Genomic DNA, 25,021 nt, shown 5'->3' on the forward strand with positions numbered 1-25,021 from the left:
CTGATTTCATTTTTTGTTAGATCAAAGTAAAAAATGCTAGACTAAACGTCGATAAACACCGTCGACGAGAAGGTCTATTTAGAATAGCGTTTATTACTTTTCAAAAAGCCGATAAATTCTAACAAGAGAAGTGATTTCTATATCTTAGAATATTCGTATACTCAATATACGAAAAGTGACGAAAACTTTCGTCAAGGTTTTGCGTTATGAAGAAATTTCTGAAAATCGTTTCTATTTTAACGTTTTTCTCGAAGCTCCCCTCTTAACTCGAGTATCTATTGGGTTATTCGGAAAGTGATTTCGTTTTCCAAAATGGAGAATATACAATACAATAAAATGTTTATACGCTCTAAAAAAATCGTGTTTTATTTAAAAAAAAAACGAAATGACTTTCCAAACAACCCAATAGAATATACCGTTCACCGAATACTCGAGAGCGATAGTTAAAAGATCAATGAAAAAAGAAGAAATAAAATTCGGTAAAGATCACATTTCTTAGGTATGCCGAAAGAATCACCGATAGAGCAAAAAAATAATAAATTACTCGATACTGGATTTGTGCAATTGTTAACCGAGAAAAGTGCCTTGAAAAGTCGAAGAATTACCGTGCAAGAGAAACCGGGGTGCCTCGTACACGATACGAGTCGACGAAATAAAAATATCGTCCGACGGTGCCGGTCGAATTGTAATTGTACGACTAAAGTTTCACGGTTAGATTCGAGCGCGAAGCAAATCAAGGAGAACAGCGTTAAGATGACGTCGTCGCCGATAACTTGTAAGCAGAACGGAGAATCGCCGGGGTGGGGCCTGCTCGTGGAATTGTGTCCGTAACCCGTTCGTTCAGTGAGAAAGTGCGCGTAGAACCACGTAGAGCGGCCGCGAGCGTTGCCGAGCGAGGTGATCGCGTGAATACAAAGTCGCTTCTGGCTGCCTTACCAACATGTGAAAAAGTGCGAACGAGACTGTAAACGGCGACACAGGGGAAAAATGAAGCGCCTCGCGCCAGCGGTGTTGTCGTTCGTCGTCGTTTTCCTACTTTACAGAGGTAATTATAGTCCGTTGTTTATATGTCACCGATCGACCTGTTGCACACGACGGTGTGCGCTAGCGGTGGGCCCCGATCACGTGGCCACTATTGAGTCACGGTTAGAGGAACGGAGAAACAGGTTTTTTTCTATTTCTTACGCGTATCGAATTCGTCGATAATTTCGATCGCTCGGCTCACTCGTGGGCAGGTTATAGGTGTCGTCAACGTTCTTCGTTTCTCGGTTCGTTTACTCGCGTACTCGCTTGGATTCTGATTTCAGTCGAGAATCGATATTTTCATTCAACAACGGAGACGTTACTGGTCGATGTACGAGCGACTCGAGCTTCGATCGAACGTCAACAGAGTTATCGCGATCAATTCGAGTCTCTCGTACGTAACGCTGTCGTTACACGGTGTAGTACTATCGCATGCATACATAGACTTATGTCATTACCGTCCCTCGACCGTGAGGGCTAATTATTTGTACCTGCAGTGACACAACACGTCAAAAGACGGACTTAAAACGAGCTTCACGTGAATCATACCTCGGAATGTGTATTACCTGTCTGCGCGTATACCGATTTTTACTGTATCCACTAGCAATTGAAATACGAATAAACCGCAATTGGTTGTGCAGTTAATGCGCAGCAGTTATGCATGCCGCGTCTGAGAAACATTAATCGTTTTTTAACGAGCTATTTAGAGTACGATATTTTCCACGCTCCAAATGTTTGAAAAGTTTGGTTATTTTTTCGGAGATTTACCTTACTTTTGTACAACGAAAGAAGGACTGCTGCTTTGTTTCGTTAAAACGGTTCTTCGAGACAAGTGTTTCTTTATTATGAAAGAATGCGCTTTGGTACAGGTCGAAAGATGAAACATCGATGACTTGCTTCACAAATAATGATAACCCATGAACTGTTATTTCTCTTCGCTAGTTAAGCGGATATAATAATTGATCGTTTCACAGCGGTGTATCAATTACGAAACTTAATCGGAGCGTATCGGCGATATTGTTCTAATAACAATTGACAAATTTATTGGAGTCATTCGATGAATCGGCACGAAAAGACGATGTGTCGTTCTTTTAATCAGATTATTGATTTTGGAGTGTATTTCGAATGGTTCTCTGACGAAGTATTTTTCAATAGAATTCCTAATACAAATTTATAAAGAATTTTATGATTTTACTTGCCAATGTAACGAACGTTGAGATTACTAATACAAGTTTATAATCTATTTATAACTAACCAAAATAAAATATCGTCGATGATGTTAAAATTACTTTAAACTCGTAATGTATGAATGGGGTCACATGAATGGGTCATGTGAATGGGTCACATGAATGAGTCTGGACGATAGATTTGAATTCCTTTTAGTTATTTTTAATTTCAGTTGAATTTAATGGGCAACAACTTTTGTTACACGCTTTGTCGCTGTAAAAACAATTTTAAGTCAGGATACGTAACCATTTTCGCATTAATAACGTAACAGAACAAGATTTGTGAAAGGTACGATTGCACCTCCAAAATTTATTTAAAAAATTTCGAAAGCGTGACCATACTCTCGATACAATTAATTTATTTTTTTTCTAAATACGAAGCAACACGTACAAGAAGTATAAGAAGTTACGAAAGAATAAAACAAATTGGCGTTTCGTTCAAGTATTGCTGATGGACTTGTTTGTAAGATCCAGAACACTTTGTCATAAAAGTAACTATACTTTGACCCCTATACTAGCTTAACCCTAGAATACATTCCTCGAGTTTTTTTTATCCATAGTGTTCTCATAATACGTTGTATTTAAATAATTCAATCTATAATAATAAATGCGACTGGATGCTCCTGCATTTGCTCAGTCTTCTCATTATACTATAAAATGAAGAACAAGAGTTCCAAACATTTAGAACATTTTTAATCTAAAAAAGTTTAGTATATCACCGATAAATTTTGGACTCAATAGATTTTGAATTAACCTGGAATATATACTTTTGAATTTTGTAAAAACTGAATAATTTGTATTATTGAAATTTAAATAAATATAGTAGGTGAAATTTTGTCATATTTTTTTTACTTTACAAGAATTACCTAGGTTTTTACATTTTCGTTACGGAATATTGTTTTTCCATGTTGTTAGAACAAACTTTTTGATAAAGAATACATCATAGAACCTGTCACCTGTGCATCGATACCTTTTTTTTCAACGCCTACTTTATATGTAGTATACAGCAGTGTTTTCTAAAGTAGGTTGCACGACCTCTAGGGGGGCGTCTTACGATCTGGAGAAGGTTGGGGGGAGTGGAGTGAGGAGAGGGAGGAAGAGGGGTGGGGAAGAGGGGAGTTTAAATATAGAAAAATGTGGATAACTGAAACATCTCTTTTTTTATTAATAAATAGATCGTCGAAATTTATCGAGTGTAAGGGTAATTGTTTTTTAATCATTTTAAGTCTACCACTTACCTCGGGAGCAAACATTTTCTTCTTATCCTAGGAGGGCAGCTTGCCAAAAGTTTGAACAGGAAATTGAGTATTTTACACCATAAACAACAATGTACCATAACTCTTCATCTGTTTGCTTTCCCTATAAATCTAAAATTAATGAAAATATTTTTGCGTTTACAATAATGATTAAAATATACAAGTATTATTAAAGAATTAAATATAATACTAAAAATAGATATAACTGTTATTGAATTAATGAAGCGATATGTAAAGCGAGACAAATATTACTGAAAACAAGTGTGTCGAACGATAAACCTCATTATGGAAAACTATTAGTCTCTCCGATAATTAATAACATACAATACTATCAGTTACTTAAAATAAACAAACTATATACGCATAACATCAATTTTAATAAATAAAAATTAATTTTTCTTGAACCGAAATAATGAAATATTTTTTAGCAACAGTGTACATCCACCACGATGTTAACATATTACAGAATTTGGCACAGTGAACTTTCTAAATCTACACTATTTGATACAATATGTATAATACATACCTACTGTAAATTCATGATCGATACGAATAAACGAAACATTTTTTAACTTCTTTGTTTTTGGACGCTACCTCCTTCATTTTGTACTTTTTTCATTTCTTCTGTGCGATTTATACGTAAGATAAGACATAAACACCAGAAGGAAATTATTGTCGAAACGCAGTCGGTTTAGTCCCAGTTTCTCGTATTTTCTATTTATTGTACTGATAATAATCTGCATATCCGTCTGATAGGAAGGAACTATCTCCATTCTAGCTAATCTACAAGGGACCATTCGTTTCTCTCCATCCTCTACCAGAGTAGGTTGGGCAGTTCTTATCACAACTTCTCAATACACAACACGTTCCACGGTCACATGTAAATATTATTATTGTTAGTATAATTTACTTAATAAAATGTTTAAATTGGAGGAGGATTAAGAGAGATTTTTTGATTCTGAGAACAATACAACAATCATTTTATTTATATCAACGTTTTAATTTAATTTGTTATATATATAAATTATAATTTAAGTTTTCTTATTGCTAAACTTTTGTTAAGTTCTTTACACTACGGTTCGAACAAGTATCAGGGACATCCTTAAGTACCTATAGACAACTGGCGTGGTGTTTAACGTGTTAAGGTAAATATCCTAATTATCAACACATTTTTTATCTCTCGTCATTTTGAGTGATAAAAAATTTTGTACATTATGTTTTATCTATATTATAATATGAGTATATTAAGCATTTAATATTGTACGTTCGCTATGTTTTAGTTTTTGAACATTTATTTATAAAATTAAGACAAAATTGTCTATAACTTTTTGAAAATTTAATCACTAAGATCGTTATATCGATTTCGTATCTGAACTTCTTTTTAATTTGCCCGTGTCGCATCAGCTTAAAAATATTGTAGTCAAGAAATTCCCGTTAGCGCTTGTTCCTAATTCATTTATTTGTTTCTCTCGTGAAATGAGCTCGTTGGCTGATAATGTGGCTGCACTATCAGAAGAGGAAAGAAAGACTTCCTTCCTAGAGACGGTTGTATTTACGCAGAACCAAACTCGTAGCGTGTGTACGTTTTTATGGAGAACGTTAGCGGGAAAAATCGGATAAAACCAATACATCCGCAGGACGTTGGGATTGCGGATTTTTTTCTGTATTAAAATGTTTGTTAATCATCTTCATCACAGAAATACAAGAATAAATACATAAATACAAAACGGTTGTTGCGCATTCTAGTTTAATTCAAATTTCTAGTGCAATCAAAATTGCAGTCAAGTCTTATAATAACAAACTATTTATACAAACTCCAATTCTCGTGAAATATTCTACAGAAAATACAATAAAAACTCGATTAATGCAACCTCGACGAGTGCATTGGCATTTCGTTCATTGCTTTGTGTTAAATGGAAAGAGTGGTGGTCACTTAGCAACCAGTGAGGCTGGAAGTGGAATTGGAGGTTGGAAGAATGAAAATAACAGGTGGTAGTAACCATAAGTACACTTGGTTTAAATGATTTTGTTCATACTACCACAGATGTGAAATTTCTCACCTATAATAAACTTTTCACTACTAAGACAATTAAGGTCCATACATTCCTTTACCATTATGTTCCCTACTACGGATAAGCTGTCTCACCATACATTGGTGAAATGCATCAAATGAGGTTCCTGTCTAACAACTAATAATTGATTGAGAATGCAACCGGCGAATTACACTGTAATAAGCATGTTTCTTCGTTTTTCTGTTACTAGACTCAGCAGCTATTAAGCCAAATATAACAGCGGATGCTTATGAAACAGAAGAGATTATCAAAAATGAAGGTGATCCTTTGGACTTGGTATGCTCCAGTCAATCAAAAATCTACTTCATTTATCCTAATGATACTAAGGATGCAGTAAGTAATCGAACAAAAAGTTATTTCTTGTATTAAAAAAATACATAGAAATCTACAAAAGACAGTCGGTTGTTTATTTTATACTATTTATTTATATATTATTTAAATTCCTTTGAAATAAGAAAGAAAAAAAATATATATATATATACACACATGTGTATCTGTATCTATGAATAATTCAATTAAATAAATAGAAGAATGTGTTAGTGATTAGATATGTACAATATGCATATACAATAAAAAAATAAGGAAACAAAGAAAGAGAAGTATTGATGATAGATTAGTATTGTATGTTTTTATCGTACAGAAGCTGATTGAAAGTAGGGATAACACTTGATTTATAGTCTATATCACACTGTTCAAATATTATGAATACTTAAATATCTAATCAATGCAAAAAATATTTGAAAAATTTGAAAAGTAGCTTGCCCTAAATTGAAATAGACTGATTTTTTGTTGGTTGTTCACGTACTGTGAACGTATACTTTGTAGAACGAAATTGAGATTGAAAAAATATGTGTAATGCAACAACAAATGTAACACTTATTTTAGCGGCAGATGAGTCCCTCGACACCAGAAATAAATGAATACCAATATCCAAATGGTACCTATGTGTACAAGTTTCGTCGGCCCCAAACCGTCTACAGAGATACGGGCTGGTATGGTTGTGCTGATTATCCTGTTAAAGTTACTCCAGATTCCTACCTTGATGAAAGTATTAGTTGGGTGTATGTTTACGTTCAGTGTAAGTAAATTTCCAGATGCAAATAAACAAATGTTACACGTATTAAAATGTTCTTGAAAAGCACATTACAACTCGATTAATTAACAATTCTGAATCATAGAGTATTCATGAAAGCATATCTACAAATTTCTATACTTAATACACAGTTGGTCAAATTGGGTTGATTTAAATATCTGACTATCACTAATTTGTCTTACGAACTCTCGAGATTTAAACAAAAATTTTCATTCTTGTTTCTATAAATATCTATAACTCTGAAAATATGTTCTAGACCCTATAAAACTTATAATAATATACTAAGTATGCAACAATAAGTTCATGTTGATGTATATTATTATTACAAAACTTGGCAAGTAATTAAGACAATTTGTATTGATTAAACTAGAACCACAAAGTGTTCTGTAAATCAGTGTACAGATGTATGACCATGATACATAAATTTAGTACTTATACTCCAGGTGTTGTGTTTCAGCAAATTTGAGTTTATTTGTGGAAGCTGTTGATTATGCTACACTGCATGAAGTTTCTGGTGGAACTACTATTATACCATGCAGACCTACATCACCAAACCTAACGGTTTACCATATAGACGATGATATGGTAAGAAAATTGCATGATATTTGAGATTTTTTAGAGAACATTATTGAATATATCAGTTACAAATTTGTTGCACAGTCCTCCGAATTCGACGAGAGAATTACTTTCAACCCAAAAATTGGATTTACAATGAGAAACCTTACACTCAGGGACAGTGGGTACTTCAAATGTGTAACAGAACGAGATGATATTACTCAGGAGGTCAATTATCATTTATTGGTGCAACGTAAGTATGTTTCAGAGACAATGCTGATTTCTCTGTACTGCCATAATGTTATTGTTGTAACATTTGCACATGAACACCTTTTCTAAATTTTGTTCTTTGAATTTGTCATCAATTCAGTCTCTGATATCCAGAACATATTTAAATATTGAAAACTCTTATTTAATTTTAGGTAAACAAATATTGAATGAACCAAAAATTCTTGAAGAAACTTTGCGTCACGTGACACGAGGTCAAACTCTGTACGTGAACTGCACTATAGACGTCGATGCAGACATGCACTATTTTTTCAATTGGAGTACACCGCAACAAGTACCTATGCTTTTATATTTATCTATATGCATACGTTTCGCTCGAATTTAATACAAAATAAATACGACACACTATTTTAGAGTAGCAGGATCACTACTCGTCACTACAGTACAACATACGGTGCAAACATTCGAAGAGCTACCATCGAATTATGTATAAGAAATGTAACGGATGAGGACGAAGGCATGTACGAGTGTTTTATTACGATTTTCAAGGATAGCAAAAAGGTGCAAAAATTCATCCAGGTACACGGTCAGTACAATTGCAATGATTCTCTTTTTAATGTAATAGTAGGGTGTTTAAGAAAATATTGTACATTTTAAAATGTTTATTTTTTAGATAAAATGCTATATACATTTTTGCAGATATGAATAGTTCTTATTAGTTTTAACACTTATCTAAATAATTTTGATACATTTTTCATAGTTAAACAGTTTTTCAAAAGAAATTTAAATGTTTACTACATCATATATTTCTATATATATTTCTATATATATTTGTCTTATTTCTTTGCGTGAAAATAAATAATAAGTTATATTTATTCTTACGCTCGACATAAATTTTTAGATCCAGAAAACAAATTCATCAATCTAACAGCACAGGACACCGACACGTATTATCAACGCCGATACGGTGATAAAGTACAATGGGTTGTATACGTAAACGGCTATCCGCAACCTCAACTTAAATGGTAATATATTTCTGTAGTTATATTTACGTATACAGAATAGTTTATTAAAAATAATTACTTAAAGATAGTAAAAAAATGTGTCGATCGAAACACGATCATTTTCTTTCAAAGCTATTTTGTTATGGTGTATTTAATGTTATTAGTATTTTTAAAATAAAACTGTGTGCCTTTGTCTATTCCCTTTCAAAACACTTTATAAGATTATTATTATAATTTTTATATTATGTTATAGGTTGAATCCAAAGGGAGAAGAAATTGTAGGTACTTGGATGGCACCGGAGAAGACAAAATATGCAATCAATACGACACCTTTCTCAACTTTACTAAGAATTAATCGCTTAGATGTCAATGATATGGGAATATATTCCATTCAGGCTACTAATCACGATAGAATCGAAATGCTGAACTTCACGTTGGATGTGTTAAGTACGCAAGTCTCATTGAGAAATTTCAAAGAGCTCCGACGCGCATAAATAATATGCAATTGATTTGATAATATGAAATACGTCTTTCAGCTAAACCAATACCATTTTTGCAAAAAAGAGGGTCTTACTATGAACCAAATCAAGAAGTAGAAATGCGCTGTCACGTGGCAGCATTTCCAGAGCCGAATATTACATGGAGTTTCCTGAAGTGCCCTTACTATCCCTCCTGTGAAGATGGAATCACAGAATCCTTAACGGTACGCGATGTCTTTCTCGATTGAACACCAATTGTCACATTCAGCTTCTATCGTCTGTTTCTTTGTGATATGAAAGATAAAAAACTCGCAATACGAGCAACAAACATTTTCTTGCAGGACATAAAAGAATCTAGAACAACGACTTTCTTTGTCTCAAAAGCAAAAATGACTGTTGAAATGTCTGGCAGACTGACATGTATCGCTTGTAACACTGTTGGATGTGATTCTGCAACTGAAAATATTTTCGTATCCGGTGAGAAGATTTTCCTCGCATGTTTTTCACAATCTTTTCAATCTCTATTTTTCTTCTATTTTTGTATCACATTATTACATATGCATTTTGAAAATATTACAGACGGAAATGGAGGATTCGGTATAATTGAACCAAAGCAACCAGTATCGGAGGGTGACGATTTTGAGTTAATTTGCGCTGCCTCTATTTACAATTATACAAATATTTTTGAATGGAGCTACAAAAATAGCAGTCAAATTCTGGAAAACAGTAACTATCTTCCTAATGCTAATGTCTGTTTAAGTATCGCTCGGAAACAATGATTCGATAAAATATTGTACGTAGCAAGTATAGTGCTTCAATCGATTATTTTTGAAACTGTTAGGTAGACTGACAATTGCTCTAAGCAAGACTCAATTCACTTATCGGTCAATTCTAACGATAAAGAATGTAAAGAAAGAGGATTCGACGTACTATATGTGTACTGGAAAAACTACTGATAATATTTTGGAAAGTATGGAATATAATCTAGAAGTGCAGGGTAATAATTTAAAAATAATATTTAATGAAATGCTTTGTTCTTGGAAATATTAAATTAGAAGATTGTTAATATTTTCGTTTCATATTAGATACATATACACCTTTCTTCAATAATACTAACTTGAATGGAGATGAAATAACGATCGATTTTAATACAGAGGCTCACAAAACACAGATCCTTCAATGTTTTGCAAACGGTATGCCTAAACCAAATATCACTTGGTACAAGGTAAGTAATTTGTAGTATTATTGAAATATTCATAATATGATAAATTATACGCATTTCGAATGTTTTTAATAGGATGATACCTTACTAGTACCTAACGAACAATATATGTTCCTCTATGATGATCAAGAACTTCGTATCAAATATCTGTTAGAAAGTGATAGTGGAATATACTCGTGTCGAGTAGAAAACCGCATTGGGAAATTGGAAGCTCATCGACGAATAACAATAAAAGGTAATTTAATAACCTTTCGCCGGCATATTGGGTTGCTGAGTTTCAAACAAAAATTGAATTTTTCAATTTTTTCTCCTTTCCTTACCTAAAAAAACCTGTACATTAAATTAGAAACTTTAATAAATGTCTCGGAATTTTTTCAAATGTTTTAACGTCTAGAACAATAAAAAATTAAATCCGGGAATGAGAAACCCAGTATGCCGACCACGTTGGTGGAAAAGAAGTTTATCAGTAGAGGGTTAAATTATAAATATCCAATCGACAATGATGTGTATTTCTGATTAATATATCTTTATTCATGATTCTATCCTTCTATGTTTACAGGAAAAGAACTTTCGAAAATATATATTATACCAATCGTCGGCTTACTAATTCTCGTTGTAGTTTTAGTAGTCATCTTTACGATCAAGGTCCACCGTGAAAAGGTAACTTTAAATTTCAATATCATCATATTGCACAGAGATTTCCAGAACTAGTGGGGCATTTTAACGAATGTTATAATATTTCAGGTCATGAGAAAGGAATTAATAGAAGCAGGGTTGATGCACTTTGAGGAAGGGGCAGTAGAGTGTTTGAATCCTGATTTAAGGGTGGATGATCAAGCAGAGTTTCTTCCTTATGATAAGAAATGGGAATTTCCCATTGAAAATCTGAAGTTAGGTAAAGTGACTCTAAATGTGCATGTTAAAATAGGAATAGATACCGAATTCAAATATTGTTTTACTAATCGATACGAGCATGTGAAACGTTTTTGACCCTTTTCTTTAGATCTCTTTCAAAACAATGATATAGAACCTAAAAGAATACGTTTTTGTACAAATTTTTGACGAACGCGTGTAAATAATAGGTTTTAGAGTTGTATAGAAATACATAATTAAATTGTCTGTAACACTTGATAGGAAGAGTCCTGGGAACCGGTGCATTTGGTGTCGTAAGAAAAGCGCAAGCCCAAGGTATTTACAAAGACAAGGAAATTACCACTGTCGCTGTAAAAACGGTTCGTCATACAACTAATCTTACGTATCTTCGCGCACTTGCCACTGAATTAAAAATCATGGTACACCTTGGAAAACATTTGAACGTTGTCAATCTGCTTGGTGCTTGCACGCAAAATATTTTCAAACGTACGTGTTCTACTATAGATAGATATAAATTACTATTTATAAGTTGTACTTATATAATAATTAAATAGTAAAAAAGAAAAAGTTAATTAGTTGTTATGCTTCGTTTCAACAGGTGAACTGTTGGTAATCGTTGAATACTGTCAATTTGGAAATTTGCATAATTATTTACTAAGGCACAGAGAAAGTTTTATTAATCAAATTGATCCAACAAGTGGTAAATTTGATCCTGCTATCGGCACAGACATCCTAAACCGGACTATCAGCGTTAGCAGTAACAACAGGTTTGCTTTCGTATCTATTTTGCATGTATTTCTTGTTACTTGTCGATAACATTACCTAATACTCACTTTTTTTAAAATGAATCCTCGTGTTTTACGAAGGTTAAACAATGACTTGAAAATAACTGACTTGCACGTTCTGTGATAACAGCATTGTTGGACATGTTTTAATTCTACAATTCTGCATTAACATTTTTCATTTAATCTAAGAATGAAATGTTGTGTTCTCACGAATTCGATTTAAGGACGAACTTGCTAATATCGATTAAAATGAAACAGCTACAACGTGCTTCCTGCGTTTTGTTAATAACAATATAAAAATACTTATGCGGTGCATGCAAGGGGCTGCAGTGTTAACAACGTTCTTCTGTTTTCTTCTGTCCCGCACGATAGGATAAAATATGCGGCATTGTCATTTTCTCGCAGTCTTACTCCAAACTCTGGAACCGATTCGATACAATCTAGTGGTATGGATTCTCAAGGTGTTAGCATGTCGCCGGACGGCTGCGTTTTCAGCAACGACTCGTCCCAGCCAGGCTTGAGAACCAATTATCACGGTGATTACAAGGATTCCAACTTGAAACCAATTTGCACGCAAGATTTATTGTCCTGGGCGTTCCAGGTTGCACGCGGAATGGAATATCTCAGTCACAGAAAAGTATGTTTCGTCGGTGCTAATTACTGTGAATTTTTTGTTCAATGTATGTGTACTCTTGAAAGCTGAAGAGAACTGCTCTGGGAGGTACCATGACTTAAAGAGAATGCTGATTGCCCGTTCATTGCCCTAAACACAAGAGATCTAAACACAACATTGGTCAATAGATGATAATATTCTTTGTAGGTCTCATTTAACGATGCGCGTTACAACAATGGAGTAAAAATTGTAACAAATAGAAATATCATATTTCATCCAGATTAGTTACTTTCAGCTTCCAACAGTACACTACTTGTAAGGTAAACCGTGCAAGTTACTTCCTTTCATTATTTTCCAAATTACCGATTCAAACTTCTGTTTATATTACGCAGTTTTTGGTTTACGGAGGCATGTAATAATAATAGTAATAGGTTCCGAGAATCTTCTAAACGAAACAAGAATTAAAAGAAACCTAACTGAAGATGTAATACCGTTGATAAATAATTTTCAGGTGTTACATGGTGATTTAGCTGCAAGAAATATCTTGCTCGCTGAAGAGAATGTGGTGAAGATTTGCGATTTTGGGTTGGCAAAAACTATGTACAACGATGTAAATTATCAAAGGAAAGGTGACAGTCCATTGCCCATTAAGTGGATGGCCATCGAATCGATCAGAGATCGAATTTTCTCGACACAGTCGGACATATGGTCCTATGGCATAGTTCTTTGGGAGTTTTTCACACTAGCTGAAACACCATATCCAGGAATGGAAGCAGAGAAATTGTACGAGAGACTGGTCGCAGGTTACAGGATGGAACAACCTAAATATGCTACATCCGAAGTGTATGTTCAACAAAATTATGCAATACATTTTTCTTGTACGAAGCTTAATCAACGATTAAGCCACCATATACACAAAATGAAAGAAATTTTTCTATAGCTACAGAAAAAAGTAGATTGTTTGACATTACATTTTCTCAATATTGTGAATTTATAGATATAGCATAATGAGACAATGCTGGAAGGCCAAACCCACTACGCGCCCAAGTTTCACGGAATTAGTTGAAAGTATAGGTGACTTGTTGGAAGACAGTGTAAAATCGGTAGGTTTATTTTTTTTTCATTAATTTTCTACTCGACAAATGTAGTATGTAGTGCAAGTTTTTATTAGACGATTAATTTTTATACATATGTTAAATCAAGTCACGATAGCCTTACACTCATACTCTCATAATAATAATCATTTTAATCTTTTCTACATTATTCTAATAACTTTCATTTGATTTCAGCATTACATCAGTCTAAACAATCCCTATTTGGACATGAACACGCTCATGTTGGAGAACGGTAAACACGATTACTTGACAATGCTGTCTGCTCCGGATCACGCTACACTATCGTCGCCAGGTCCCGAATACGTGAACTCGCCCGTATCTGAGAATCCAGGTGACTCGGCGTATCTATGCATGAGTCCAATGAGTCCGCGAAACGAGTCAGGAATATTCAGCCCAAGGTCGCAACCAGAACGAAGTCACTTCGAGTTTCCGTCGCTCACGTCCGACTCGGAGGACGCGGTGGAACTGTCACCGATGCTGAAAAAGGAAGAGGACACCGATCCTTACTTGAAACCCATCAACGTGCACGAACGAAGAGCCGAGTTTGCCCGAAACAGACAAACGATGAAGAATCAAACGACCGAACGACCCAACGAACGCGATTCCAATTATTGCAACACACCGCGGAATGTTCAATTAATAGATCTGAACGAGGGAAACGACAAAGAGCCGGGAAAGAACGACGACAGCGACAAGGTGGATTCCACGGGGAAAAAGGACTTTGCACCGTCCATCATCAGAACGCAGGATAACTACGTGAACATGCCACAACAGAAAATCGATTTAAGGAAAGATATACCCGAAGGGTTCAGCAACCCCAGTTACGTGGTGATGAATACTCGCGATAAGGATCAGACGAGAGTTTGAAGTACCAGTGCCAAATGCAAATTTTTGAGTTTTCTTCTTTACACGAGACACAGTAGCCGAACACGAATCTCGACTGTGCGCGGACGTGTCGTGCGATGTATGGACATTGATGCGAATAAATCAGAGATGATTTCTTGTCGTCGTAAGAAAATGTTTTGTACGTCTCTTGTTTGCTATTGTATGTCGGGAAGTATTTCGATATTTCCGTGTGCAACTGCACCGTCTACGTCCGAAGAGAGAAGGTTGATTATACGCGTTATTTTTATACACCACGTGTTTCCTTCGTGCATGTTGCTAATTTCCAATGTGCCATGACGAAGCGTTGCGCTTAAATGATATATACGATTGGGTTTTGTTAACACTAGAATTAACAAAGGTGTCAATTTGATCTGTTCCAAACTACTTTTTAAAATTATTTAATTATTAACGGTGTCTTTGCCTACAATATTCGTGCACAATTATCGAAACAGACAACTACCGATCCTCGTAAATTAATTTGCCCTTTTTCTGACTAACTTCGAACACACTTAGGCGATCTGAGTCTAATAGGAATACGTTCACTTTTGGGAGTTCTAGTGTTAAGGAGCTCGCGAGTACGAAAAACCCAATCGAATATAACAATGCAACTAATTGTAATGAAAACGAGAAAAGAGAATACTCGTAACGAAAGCCTTTGATTTCGAGCAAGTGTAACAAAGCAATACGAGCAACATTTCGTAAGTAACGTCTACTTGTGAAAACTGTGCGCGCGCATCTTTTTGATACGTTTTTAAAAAAATTGACACCAGATATAGAAATTGCACTTTGTTTTGAAAATAACTAGAAAATTGTCACAATGCTACGCATATACTGATACATTTACATTTCTGGACGTATAATTGACGTTTTAACAACCGTTTAAGCATTACATTAACAAAATATCGTCGTAATTGTCAAATATTTTTACTGGAATTTATTATACGATTATATTTCATATTTATATTTTATGCATTATTTTAACACAGGAGAATTTGTCACAATTCTTTCTGTAAATGCAGAAATATAATTTTATAAAAGTATATCGATTAGGTTCTGAATACTTAAACTACGTATTTGATATTACGATTTTACGCTATACATACTTATTAGTATTATTTTACGAATAAGGAATAGTATCGTTGATTGATCAAATGTACAAAAATGATAGAAACAATATGAAAGTAGTTGAACAAACGCAACAACGAAACCGAATCCAAAAGTTTCTAACGATATACGTATTACTTGTTAAAGAAAAAGCTCGGTGAATAAAAATGAAACCCGAATTTAATTGTTCCAATTATTCTCGAAGGGTCCACAGAGAAATATGTAATATCCTAATGGTAAATTTCAGGTATATAATTAATGTAAATATAAGGCGTAAATAAAATAGACTCGCTTATCAGTACTTAATACTCAATGTATTGCGGGTTAAATCACAGGGTTTAGTATTACGTGCCCAAGAAATGCGAATTTACGAGAAATTTGTCAATGTATTAAAACCAAAGACATATAACATTTCAATGTTGATGAAATATTTGTATTCGTTCAAGATTTTTATAACAAAGTGTGTCCATTAAATTAATTTACAATCTTGTAAAATAACATCTTTACCTACAAACATATCCTTTTTATGGTAAAAAAAAAGAACACGATTTCTTTATTCAATTTGTCATTTCAGGAAAGAATTGTTCAGCACTCCAAAATCGTTTACGATTCTAATCGCGTAAGGTACATCGTGTATAGTCACGTTGCTGTGAATACGTCGACCACGTTTGTTTATATCGTCGATTAAATTTCTTTTATACTCCAACCATCTGAAAAACAAAATTACCGAAACGAAACTTCTCCTCGAACCTAATAACAAAACAACTGCAGTCTGAACTGTGACTCGTGAGATTCTGTTGGAAACCGTTACTAACCTGCGATTTCGAACAAATTCCTTAAACAATTTTTCTTTGCTAGGATATTTCGACTCTATGAAGAGTTTCACGCGTTCCCAGATATTAGCTCGATTATGTTTATTCAAAAAGTATCGAGGAATCAAAAAACACCGTACAGGGGTTACAGACACTATTCTTCGATTATACATGTCCTCTCCTGAATTGAAAATAAATTCCATTGAAAGTACACTCGTTGGTAAAATAATTTCGGATAAAGATTTCAATTACTCGTTACCTAATCCAAAACACGCGCCTCTGTTAAACGTACAAATTTGCATAAATATCGTCCGCACATCGGGCGGGTAACATTGTTGAGATATAGACGATGGCTCTCTCATTAACATTTGTGCTACATCTGTGATTTTTTGCCACTCGTTTATCTTTGCAATTCAATTGAGTTACACTCGGTTCATGATTATTTAATTCTTACGATACTGTAATATTTACACACTCTATACTCACGACATCCAAAAGAGTAGTTGTAATAGTGCTCTCGCGTTCAAAGTTGATCTGTTTAGTGGTTGTTTTTGACGACAGTACAAGCTTATCGTAGTCTACGGAAGTGTGGTCATCGACGCTTTCATGGATAATATTTGCCTTTGAAAATAATATTAATATTTACGTATCACTCTTATCTATAAGTCGCCAGACACTTGCAATTTATTATATAAAATCTTCTATGAAAGTTTTTGTTTTATGTAATCTTCTATCAAAGTTTTCGTTATGTAAAATCTTCTATCAAAGATTGTATAAATATGTAAGCAATTTGTTATAGAAAGATCATCCTTAACAGCAACAATAATCATTATAATTCATACATACCCGTTCTCGAGCAGCTTTGCATTTGAAGTCGGGTTTCTCCGTTTTATCGTCGATTATTTCTGTTTCTTTTGACTTTCTTTTCGCTTCCTTTTGTAAAACAGAATCTCTGGGCTCGTATAATTTATAACGTACCTTATTAGCGAAAATACGTTCACGAACAATCATGTGTTCTATCAGACGACATTCACCATCCAAAATGAAATGAGCATAGTTGATCATTCCTTTACCGTCACCTAACAAAACCTTAAATAATTAACGTTTTATTCGATCTATAGCTTTGAACATATTTTCTTATGTAGATTCAATTTTGCTTAGATTCAATGTAGGTTCAACTTTGCTTAGACATGTACAGAATGATCGAAAATTAATAACCAATTACTGAAATAATAATCAATCACGAGTATTTATTATATACATGCACAGTTAAATATTTTGTCTGCTTAATTGTGACAATTTGCTTTTAAATTTACTATATGTAATTTGCAAAATTTCTTCCAGCCCTATCTGTACACAAGTGAAGTGAAATATTTATTTTAAATCTTAACTGGTATCCAATGATTACAAGTGTCGATAAATTTTTGTGCAAAGAGTTAACATCGTGCAAACTTTGTACCTCGTCGGGTTGAAAGTTCTCTATCCTGCTGAGAATACAACACTCTCGTATAGTTTCAGCATCCCAAGACTTGAAGTAATCAAAATGGACCAATGCGTCTTGCAGTACATCCCATTCTTTCGACAAATACGGGCGTAAAATTTTATCGAAATCTTCGCGAGGAATAAGGAGCAAATCCACATTAGCTATAAAACATGAAAACGAGAGAGAAATACAGAAACAAATTAATTACGTTGCAACATTATAACTACAACGCCACGATCCCAAAAGCTACAATTTTATGTTTCCATTTTCAATGGAGAAGGATTTGTTCACACGTGTAACGAAGAAGTGAAATAACATTGAAGACAGTTTAGAAACTTTAACGAACGAAGAATTAAAAAAATTAATCAAATCATCCACGACAGACGAAGAAGAAACTGAAGAAGATTCAGCAATGTGGACATTGGAACAGTTTTCTGAAATATTCCAAATTGCAGAAATTTTGATGAAAAAAATTATCAGACACGATCCTGTTATCGAACAAAGCATTAAAGTAACACGAATGATTACAGAAGCACCAGAACCTTCGAAATAGTATTGTAACCAATTAAAACGGAGATGTTTTATTGAAACATTTTAATAAAACATACTTTTCGAAATTACTGTCGCAACTCTTAGTACGTTGTGCAGTAATGCAGTTTCGCCGAATATATCTCCTGTGGTCAAGATACCCATGTTGATCTCTTTCGACTCACCTGAAATGAGTGTAATATTTTATTCTAAAAAGGTAAATCTAAAAATAACAATATACACGGTTTTTTTTTTTTCATAAAGGTAAATCTAAAAACAGAAGAACATTTTTTTTGCAATATAAACGCCCAATTATACTAAATTCTTTCTTATTTTTTCTCGTAGAATCACCCTCTGCTCGGTTGTACTGCAAATTACGGCTCACCCTGTATATTTAGAAGATTTATTTTTTATTCGTTATTATTCGAATACGTGTTACTAAACTCTGATGTAATAGTACTGAATAATGGTACCAATTTTGTCAATTGGTTGTGGAATTTACTATATGATATTTATAATCGTAGCGAAAATGATTTCACGCACCAGTCCAGCGGTCGGTGACCATCTTTGATGAAGTGACTTCCCCTTCTATGATAAAATACAAATTATCAGCTATCCGACCTTGTTGTACAATCACGCGACCTGGTTGCACGTATTGATATTGGCATATTCCTGCTATATAATTTTTTAATTTATCTGGATACTTTCGAAAAATACGAAACTTTTTGAACAACTCTAATAGGTATTTTTTCTCTATCGATGTTCTGTTCCATGGTGGCGTTAGCAGAATTGAACGATCCTTAAATAGAAAATATTATTGGATCATTTTTCGCTGAAACTCTAATTGTCTTACAGAAAACGACATTTGTAGTTTTATTCGTGAACAGTGAAATTCTCGATAAAAGAATTCATTAAATAACTACAGAGTAACTTATAAACCTTCACGGTGAGTGCTCTTTTTTCGACTTCTTTCTGTTGCACCATTCGAATATTAATCGCAACATCATCACTGATTTCTTCAATCGCGGATTCTTCCGTTAACCATTTGACGTATATCAAGACGAGTCTAACAGCAGCTCGAAAAAGGAAAATACCCTTCAATCTGTTGGGCTATTTATTCATTATTAATAGTCGATGTTATTATATTTTATGTATGCAGACTGTTGCATAAATGAAGAACTTTTTAAATAAGTATTACTTATTTTTAACAAAACTGTGCAAGTAGTAAAAAGTAACAAATATTGTTTGTGCTCTACAAAATGTCTTCTCATATTATAATGCAAACAAAAATAGTACTTGGAATTTTCTATTATCATATAAAGTGATCAATTATGAAAAAATGTGTAATTGATTGATACACTTACTTTAATTATTGGAAGTAATGATTTCCTCGATAATACATCCTTAAATGGTTTACGTAGTGAGAATTTTCGAGCAATGTTTTCCATTTTCTTTCCTGTTTATTTAATCACAAGTTGTTAACGTGTTAATATTAATCGCGAATAAAATTACTTCGTAATTTCATAGGAACTGAGAAATTAATTTGTAGAGTTTATTGGCTACAAACGTTTATAAATTGACATTTGCCCGGAACGTATGCATTATACATTGTTTTATCGATAAAGCAATGGATGATTGTGAACATACTTATATAGATACTGTTCGTTGTATGCAAAAAGGTACTTTTGGCCCATGGGGGAATCGAACCCACGACCTTCGGGTTATTAGCACGACGCTCTAACCAACTGAGCTAATGGGCCACCTTGAACTTTGACCTTTTTTTGTGCACAATTTTATTATACGTATTTAGTGATAATTCTAAAAGTACACTGATTATATGATAAAATTTACTCTAAGCAAACAGGGTAATCCTTCACTAATAAAACACGTATTTTTTTCAATATATTTAATCAATATATTTAATTTCGAAAGTTGAAACAAATTTCGTCACGCACAAATCATCATAGATGAGTTATTTTTTGCGCGGGATACCTCATCAGTGCGCATGTACAAACATCCCAAGTCATCTGTATAATAACACTAAACAGTCATATAATTCACACTACGTACTACACTGATTGACCTTATGAATTTCTGTGTGCCTATGCATTTCAGGTAGTTTCATAAAAAACATGGACTATAACGAAATATTACTTTGTTTAACCACAGTCGATAAAACTAATAATGGTACATATGTTTTTCCGTACATTATGCTAATATCTACATTATCCTAAATAAATTTTTATAATGTTCAATCTTTTTAGAAGAAACTGAAAATTTTGACAGTAGGTTACAGCGAATTATACAAAAAACACTACCAATTTTAACGGAACATGATAAGAAGTTTATAATGAATGATAATGATGAAAACGAATTTCTTGATATTAGGTGATATATAATTATTTATATTCAATACTTAAGTTTTTATTTCAAATATGACATGCGTCCCTCTTGCATAACATTTTACAAAATATGTTTTTTAAATATTTGAAACTTTAAAAGTTAAGTTAATGATTGAAATTAATATATTTTATGCTTGTAGATATCAATATTTACGTGCAGTAGTTTGCACATTGGCAAATATGAAAGCATCCGGAGTCATGAACGACGAATCCTTATTCAATGTTAAGCAATTTTGTACTTTAAAAGTTGCCATAGAATTAGTAACTGCAATAGGAATTATACCTGCTCTTTTACCTGGTGTTGGAAACAACATGGCTAAACTATGCCCTAGGGCTCTGCAGATATGTGAAGAAAATGCAACAGATTTACAAGTATAACAGACTGCATTTAATACACTTGCTTATAAAATTTGGGTTGCACGATATTAAAAGAATATTGTACATTTTTTAATTTCAGAAATATGAAAGGCTACGGTTTACAGTGCATTCTCTTATGGAATTATACAATGAAAGTATGTTTCGTTCAGCAATACTTGTTCAATTAGGTCCATTGTTAGCTGCGCTTTTACAATTATGTCATGCTCCATTGATGAAACCTCTCAAAGAATTCACACCAATGGAACAAGAAAATACAAAAGAAAATGAATTTAAAATGACAACACATTTATATGATAAATTAAAAAAAGATCAGAAACAGTTTAGTTGTTTATTGCAGCAATTGTTAACTAACTGTCCAATGCCTATGAGTATGAAAGAATTGATGGTAATTCTTGGTATTAAAGGAGCACCAAAATGGCTTCAAAGAGAAACTCGTAAATATTTAGTTCTGCAAATTATGCAACCTAATGGAGTTGTTTCGATCATGTCTACTGTTTGCGATGATTTTTTGGATGTTGGAAAAGATTGGAATAAACTAGATACTATTTCCAGATTAATAGCTGTTTCACACGGAAGTAATCCTAATGAATATTATCAAGCTATATGCCCACAAGTACAATTTACAAACATCCATTTTTGTTAATAATTTAAAATAATTTTTTAAAATATTTTACCACTATTTTACAAGAAACTTAATATATTTGTTTCAGATATTAGATCTTTTAGCATCAAAACAGATAAAGTACTCAGCAATAATAGCAAACTGTTGTGTTATTGCACTTTATGAATACAATCCTGATGTTTGTATGAAAAATATAATAGAAGTAGTATGTGACCCATTACTTGTGAATACAAGAGATGAACAAAATGTAATAAAGAGTGAAGATGAAGTGGAGAAATGTATTGAAATTTTGATCAAATGTTTTCTAACCATTGAAGCTACATTTAAAGAATTACCTTGCAAACTGTTAATGAAAGTAGCTGTTCCATTATTTTGCTTGTATAATAATGTCAAGCAAAGTGCTTATTCACTGAAGTCTAAAATCAAACAACTTTTACTGAGACTTTTGCACGAAGAATTATCGAGAAACGACCTTTTTGCTGTATTTCTTGGACACAAATCAACTGAAAATTTTGGTCATCATTTGGCATCAAGATTTGGACCTACTGGCAGAATTGAAATTATAGGAATAGATCTGTCTCTTAAATATGAAAAATTTGCAGACAGTCTGCTCGATTTAACATCTACTACAAATATACTATCAATAGAGTTATTTTCATATCTATTAACATTTTTATCAAATTCTATAAAATCAGACCATGAAAAAGGAGCTCAGAATTTACTGGAAACCGAAGACGATATGATTGAAAGCATTGAGAAACAGTTTGTAGCTGTAAAACTTTTGTCAAGTTTAGCTAATGTACCTGTTGTTCAAGCGTCGCAAATAGAAAATCCAAAGCCAATATTGTCTTTCATAAAATTGTTATATGAAGAATATATTAAAAAAGGACAGAATTCTTCAGAAGAAGGTGATTGTGAAACATTATACGTTAGTTTAATGTTGATAAAAATGATTCTGAGTGAAAGAAGAAAACCATTAAATCAAGCAGCATTTAATGATTTTATAAAATTCTTAAAGAAATGTTGTTCTCTTTCAAACATTCCAAAGGAGTTATTGCTATTAACACAAGAATTGATTGAACTCATTGAAATTGAAGGTCAAATAGAACAGAAACATTATCAAGATTTATCAGTGAATTGTAAGACATCAAACACCTTTGACAATGCACTTAAAGATCTTGTACATCCATTACTTCCTGTACGTGCACATGGCCTTATAACACTTACCAAACTAATTGAAGATAAGGATCCTTATGCTACTGCCAGAAAAACGATTATTTTACAACTATTTAAAGTTAATAAAAAAAATTGATCTTTAATTTCACACTTTTATTATAACACATATTATATATCATGTATTTTGTGTTGCAGGAAAATTTAAAAGACGAAGACTCATTTATATATTTAGCAGCCATCAATGGATTATGTGCTTTAGCTACATCGTATCCACAGGTAGTTATAGAAGCATTAGTACAAGAATATATTGATATGGCAGACCGTATTTCAACTGGAGAAATAAGAATAGAAACTAGGATCAAACTGGGAGAGATACTAGTAAAAGTAACACGAACTTTAGGTATGTAATTATATGTTTGTTTCATTTTTTTTAATAATAATTTTAAATAATTTCTATAATTCGACAGGTGAAATGGCATTGGCACATAAAAATATATTAATAAATGGATTCTTGTGTGCCACACGAGATTCAGATTCTTTAGTACGTACTTCCAGTCTCTCCTGTTTAGGTGAATTATGTAAAGTACTAGGTTTTCGATTGGGGGACATTATTATTGAGGTATGTTCAAATATATTATTAATAATTTACGTAAACATAAAAATTATTCAATAATATATTACCTCTTCTATTACAAAGAGTATGAAGATAATTGAAAATCTAATGTTACAATATACTGTATAGTTATGCATTTTTTTTAACTCGATTACAAAATTAAAAAATTTGAGTTTAACTTAAACAAACATTTTTAGATAATTTATTGTGTCAGCTGCATAATAAAAACAGATAAAGCTCCCGAATGCCGACGTGCTGCAGTTATGGTTGTCACATTATTGCTTCGCGGTCTTGGAAAGGACACGTTGACCAGTCTTGGTAAAGATTTGGTCGAATTATATCGTGGACTTAAATATTTACAGAACAACAATGAGGATCCGGTTTTGCGTTTGCACGCCCAATTGGCTCTTGAAGAATTAGATGACATTGTGCGAGACTTCCTATTTTCGTCACCGAAACTTGAGAAAAGAATATTTTTGTTAGATACATCGTGACGGAAGGTACTTCATAACACTTGTAACGATTTTTTTTTGTATAAAGTATATTTATTATTCAATAATACTTCTTTAACATACAACTTTTGAGTAATTTGTTTTAAATTTGAATAAACACTAACAAAATTAACTATATATAACACAAATTTCTAAAAGTGATATTGTTATTACGCCTTTATACATATTTGAAGAATAGATCATAAATTTTTTAAATATTTTACTGGATTCGACATTGTCTCGTAAATACAAATAAAGTGAACATATATATACAAATTTTTGAATACAAAAATCGAAATGATGAAACAATGTGCAAATAATTTACTTTACTAGGAATGCAAAAATGAAAGAAAAGAGAGGACACGGTCACCTGCGCCACCATCTAAAGTATAAAATTGATTTATGCTTTGTTAAGTAAAATTCGAAATATGGACTATATAAACGTTGTATCCTCTGAAAAAGAGCCAGCAAGGCGAATATAATCTCGTTTAAGACATGCGTATAGCCTTTGTGGTTGTGGTGTTGCGGTTGAAGAAGGTCGTGGTGTTATAGTACGTAAAATGAACTCTTTACACGAGGGTTCAGGGAATGTTTTGTATTTACCATCTTCAATATTTTCCGATTCAGAATCACTATTAAGAGAAGTGATTGCAAGAGCAGCCTGAAACATGAGTAAATATTAATTGAACCGAATAAATATTTTAATTAAAATAAGTAAAGATCGATACTTTTTGAGCTTCTTGGAACATTGTTTTTATTCGACCACCAATATTTCCTCTGTTACCACCTGGCACCGCTACTTCCTTTCCTCGCATTAACTGAATGAGGAACGAAGTAAACTCTTTAGAATCGTCCTTATCTCCTAGTTTGTGTTGCAAAGAATTAACTTGGGCAACTAAAACTTCTACACCTTCTATATCTCGAATGATTTCCTACAAAAGTGAAATGTGCTTTTTTAACTACAAAATTTCTTCTTTATTTAC

The 25,021-nt window shown here is 33.1% G+C and overlaps 4 protein-coding genes and 1 non-coding gene across 16 annotated transcripts in view; 2 read left to right on the forward strand and 3 right to left on the reverse strand.

Annotated features, from left to right (window-relative positions):
• Nucleotides 1–834: 834 nt before the first annotated feature.
• Pvr (PDGF- and VEGF-receptor related) lies at nt 835–15,712 on the forward strand. 4 transcript variants are annotated; one of them, XM_076326368.1, is made up of 25 exons: nt 895–1,045; nt 4,284–4,385; nt 4,569–4,650; nt 5,768–5,910; nt 6,463–6,655; nt 7,128–7,255; nt 7,331–7,478; nt 7,648–7,787; nt 7,868–8,039; nt 8,355–8,478; nt 8,711–8,904; nt 8,994–9,160; nt 9,278–9,413; nt 9,516–9,662; nt 9,778–9,933; nt 10,022–10,161; nt 10,234–10,393; nt 10,718–10,818; nt 10,903–11,053; nt 11,293–11,517; nt 11,630–11,798; nt 12,189–12,453; nt 12,941–13,272; nt 13,427–13,532; nt 13,719–15,712. In XM_076326368.1, the coding sequence occupies exons 5-25, from the start codon at nt 6,469–6,471 to the stop codon at nt 14,409–14,411; spliced, it is 4,041 nt and encodes a 1,346-aa protein (XP_076182483.1). In that variant the 5' UTR covers nt 895–1,045; nt 4,284–4,385; nt 4,569–4,650; nt 5,768–5,910; nt 6,463–6,468; the 3' UTR covers nt 14,412–15,712. The 4 variants fall into 4 exon arrangements, with proteins under 4 accessions (XP_076182481.1, XP_076182482.1, XP_076182483.1 ...); XM_076326369.1 differs by having other exon boundaries at nt 907–1,045; nt 4,262–4,385; XM_076326366.1 differs by lacking the exons at nt 4,284–4,385; nt 4,569–4,650 and having other exon boundaries at nt 835–1,045.
• On the reverse strand, nt 13,581–20,303 carry LOC143154337 (uncharacterized). Of its 2 annotated transcripts, XM_076326381.1 has the most exons (11): nt 19,721–20,303; nt 19,296–19,466; nt 18,900–19,155; nt 18,437–18,541; nt 17,805–17,989; nt 17,192–17,434; nt 16,832–16,966; nt 16,605–16,749; nt 16,349–16,526; nt 16,041–16,243; nt 13,581–14,021 (listed from the first exon to the last, which is right to left on the reverse strand). In XM_076326381.1, exons 1-10 carry the CDS (start codon nt 19,802–19,804, stop codon nt 16,099–16,101), a joined length of 1,647 nt encoding a protein of 548 aa, XP_076182496.1. In that variant the 5' UTR covers nt 19,805–20,303; the 3' UTR covers nt 13,581–14,021; nt 16,041–16,098. The 2 variants fall into 2 exon arrangements, with proteins under 2 accessions (XP_076182496.1, XP_076182497.1); XM_076326382.1 differs by lacking the exon at nt 19,296–19,466 and having other exon boundaries at nt 19,721–20,301.
• On the forward strand, nt 16,862–24,778 carry Tango6 (transport and golgi organization 6). 4 transcript variants are annotated; one of them, XM_076326373.1, is made up of 11 exons: nt 16,862–17,126; nt 17,780–18,573; nt 20,472–20,543; nt 20,621–20,744; nt 20,899–21,130; nt 21,216–21,749; nt 21,847–23,052; nt 23,130–23,334; nt 23,402–23,553; nt 23,745–24,047; nt 24,372–24,778. In XM_076326373.1, the coding sequence occupies exons 3-10, from the start codon at nt 20,489–20,491 to the stop codon at nt 24,039–24,041; spliced, it is 2,805 nt and encodes a 934-aa protein (XP_076182488.1). In that variant the 5' UTR covers nt 16,862–17,126; nt 17,780–18,573; nt 20,472–20,488; the 3' UTR covers nt 24,042–24,047; nt 24,372–24,778. The 4 variants fall into 4 exon arrangements, with proteins under 4 accessions (XP_076182488.1, XP_076182485.1, XP_076182486.1 ...); XM_076326370.1 differs by having other exon boundaries at nt 17,104–17,126; nt 17,690–18,573; XM_076326371.1 differs by lacking the exons at nt 16,862–17,126; nt 17,780–18,573 and adding an exon at nt 19,165–19,302.
• On the reverse strand, nt 20,043–20,116 carry Trnai-aau (transfer RNA isoleucine (anticodon AAU)). The gene has a single exon. It is a non-coding gene; the product is annotated as a tRNA-Ile (tRNA).
• Rab3gap1 (RAB3 GTPase activating protein subunit 1) overlaps nt 24,116–25,021 on the reverse strand; it is a 36,053-nt gene continuing 35,147 nt past the window's right edge. For 3 of the 5 annotated variants that reach the window (XM_076326376.1, XM_076326375.1, XM_076326379.1), the window contains 2 exons: nt 24,767–24,970; nt 24,116–24,699 (listed from right to left, as the gene is read on the reverse strand). In XM_076326376.1, coding sequence (XP_076182491.1) covers nt 24,472–24,699; nt 24,767–24,970 — 432 coding nt within the window. In that variant the 3' untranslated portion in view covers nt 24,116–24,471. The remainder of the gene's footprint in view (nt 24,700–24,766; nt 24,971–25,021) is intronic. The other 2 variants (XM_076326377.1, XM_076326378.1) reach the window with 2 other exon arrangements.

Source organism: Ptiloglossa arizonensis, chromosome 14 (genome assembly GCF_051014685.1).
Source record: "Ptiloglossa arizonensis isolate GNS036 chromosome 14, iyPtiAriz1_principal, whole genome shotgun sequence".
Lineage (NCBI taxonomy): Eukaryota > Metazoa > Arthropoda > Insecta > Hymenoptera > Colletidae > Ptiloglossa > Ptiloglossa arizonensis.

Coding starts and splice junctions, on each gene's coding strand:
- Pvr (XM_076326366.1), top strand. CDS start 988: ATGAAGCGCCTCGCGCCAGCGGTGTTGTCGTTCGTCGTCGTTTTCCTA. Junction 6,656..7,127: donor GGTGTATGTTTACGTTCAGT/GTAAGTAAATTT, acceptor GTTGTGTTTCAG/CAAATTTGAGTTTATTTGTG. Junction 9,663..9,777: donor CAGTCAAATTCTGGAAAACA/GTAACTATCTTC, acceptor TGAAACTGTTAG/GTAGACTGACAATTGCTCTA.
- LOC143154337 (XM_076326381.1), bottom strand. CDS start 19,804: ATGGAAAACATTGCTCGAAAATTCTCACTACGTAAACCATTTAAGGAT. Junction 17,990..18,436: donor TGCGACAGTAATTTCGAAAA/GTATGTTTTATT, acceptor CATGTTTTATAG/CTAATGTGGATTTGCTCCTT. Junction 16,527..16,604: donor AGGCGCGTGTTTTGGATTAG/GTAACGAGTAAT, acceptor TTTTCAATTCAG/GAGAGGACATGTATAATCGA.
- Tango6 (XM_076326373.1), top strand. CDS start 20,489: ATGGACTATAACGAAATATTACTTTGTTTAACCACAGTCGATAAAACT. Junction 20,544..20,620: donor AGTCGATAAAACTAATAATG/GTACATATGTTT, acceptor CAATCTTTTTAG/AAGAAACTGAAAATTTTGAC. Junction 20,745..20,898: donor AACGAATTTCTTGATATTAG/GTGATATATAAT, acceptor TTATGCTTGTAG/ATATCAATATTTACGTGCAG.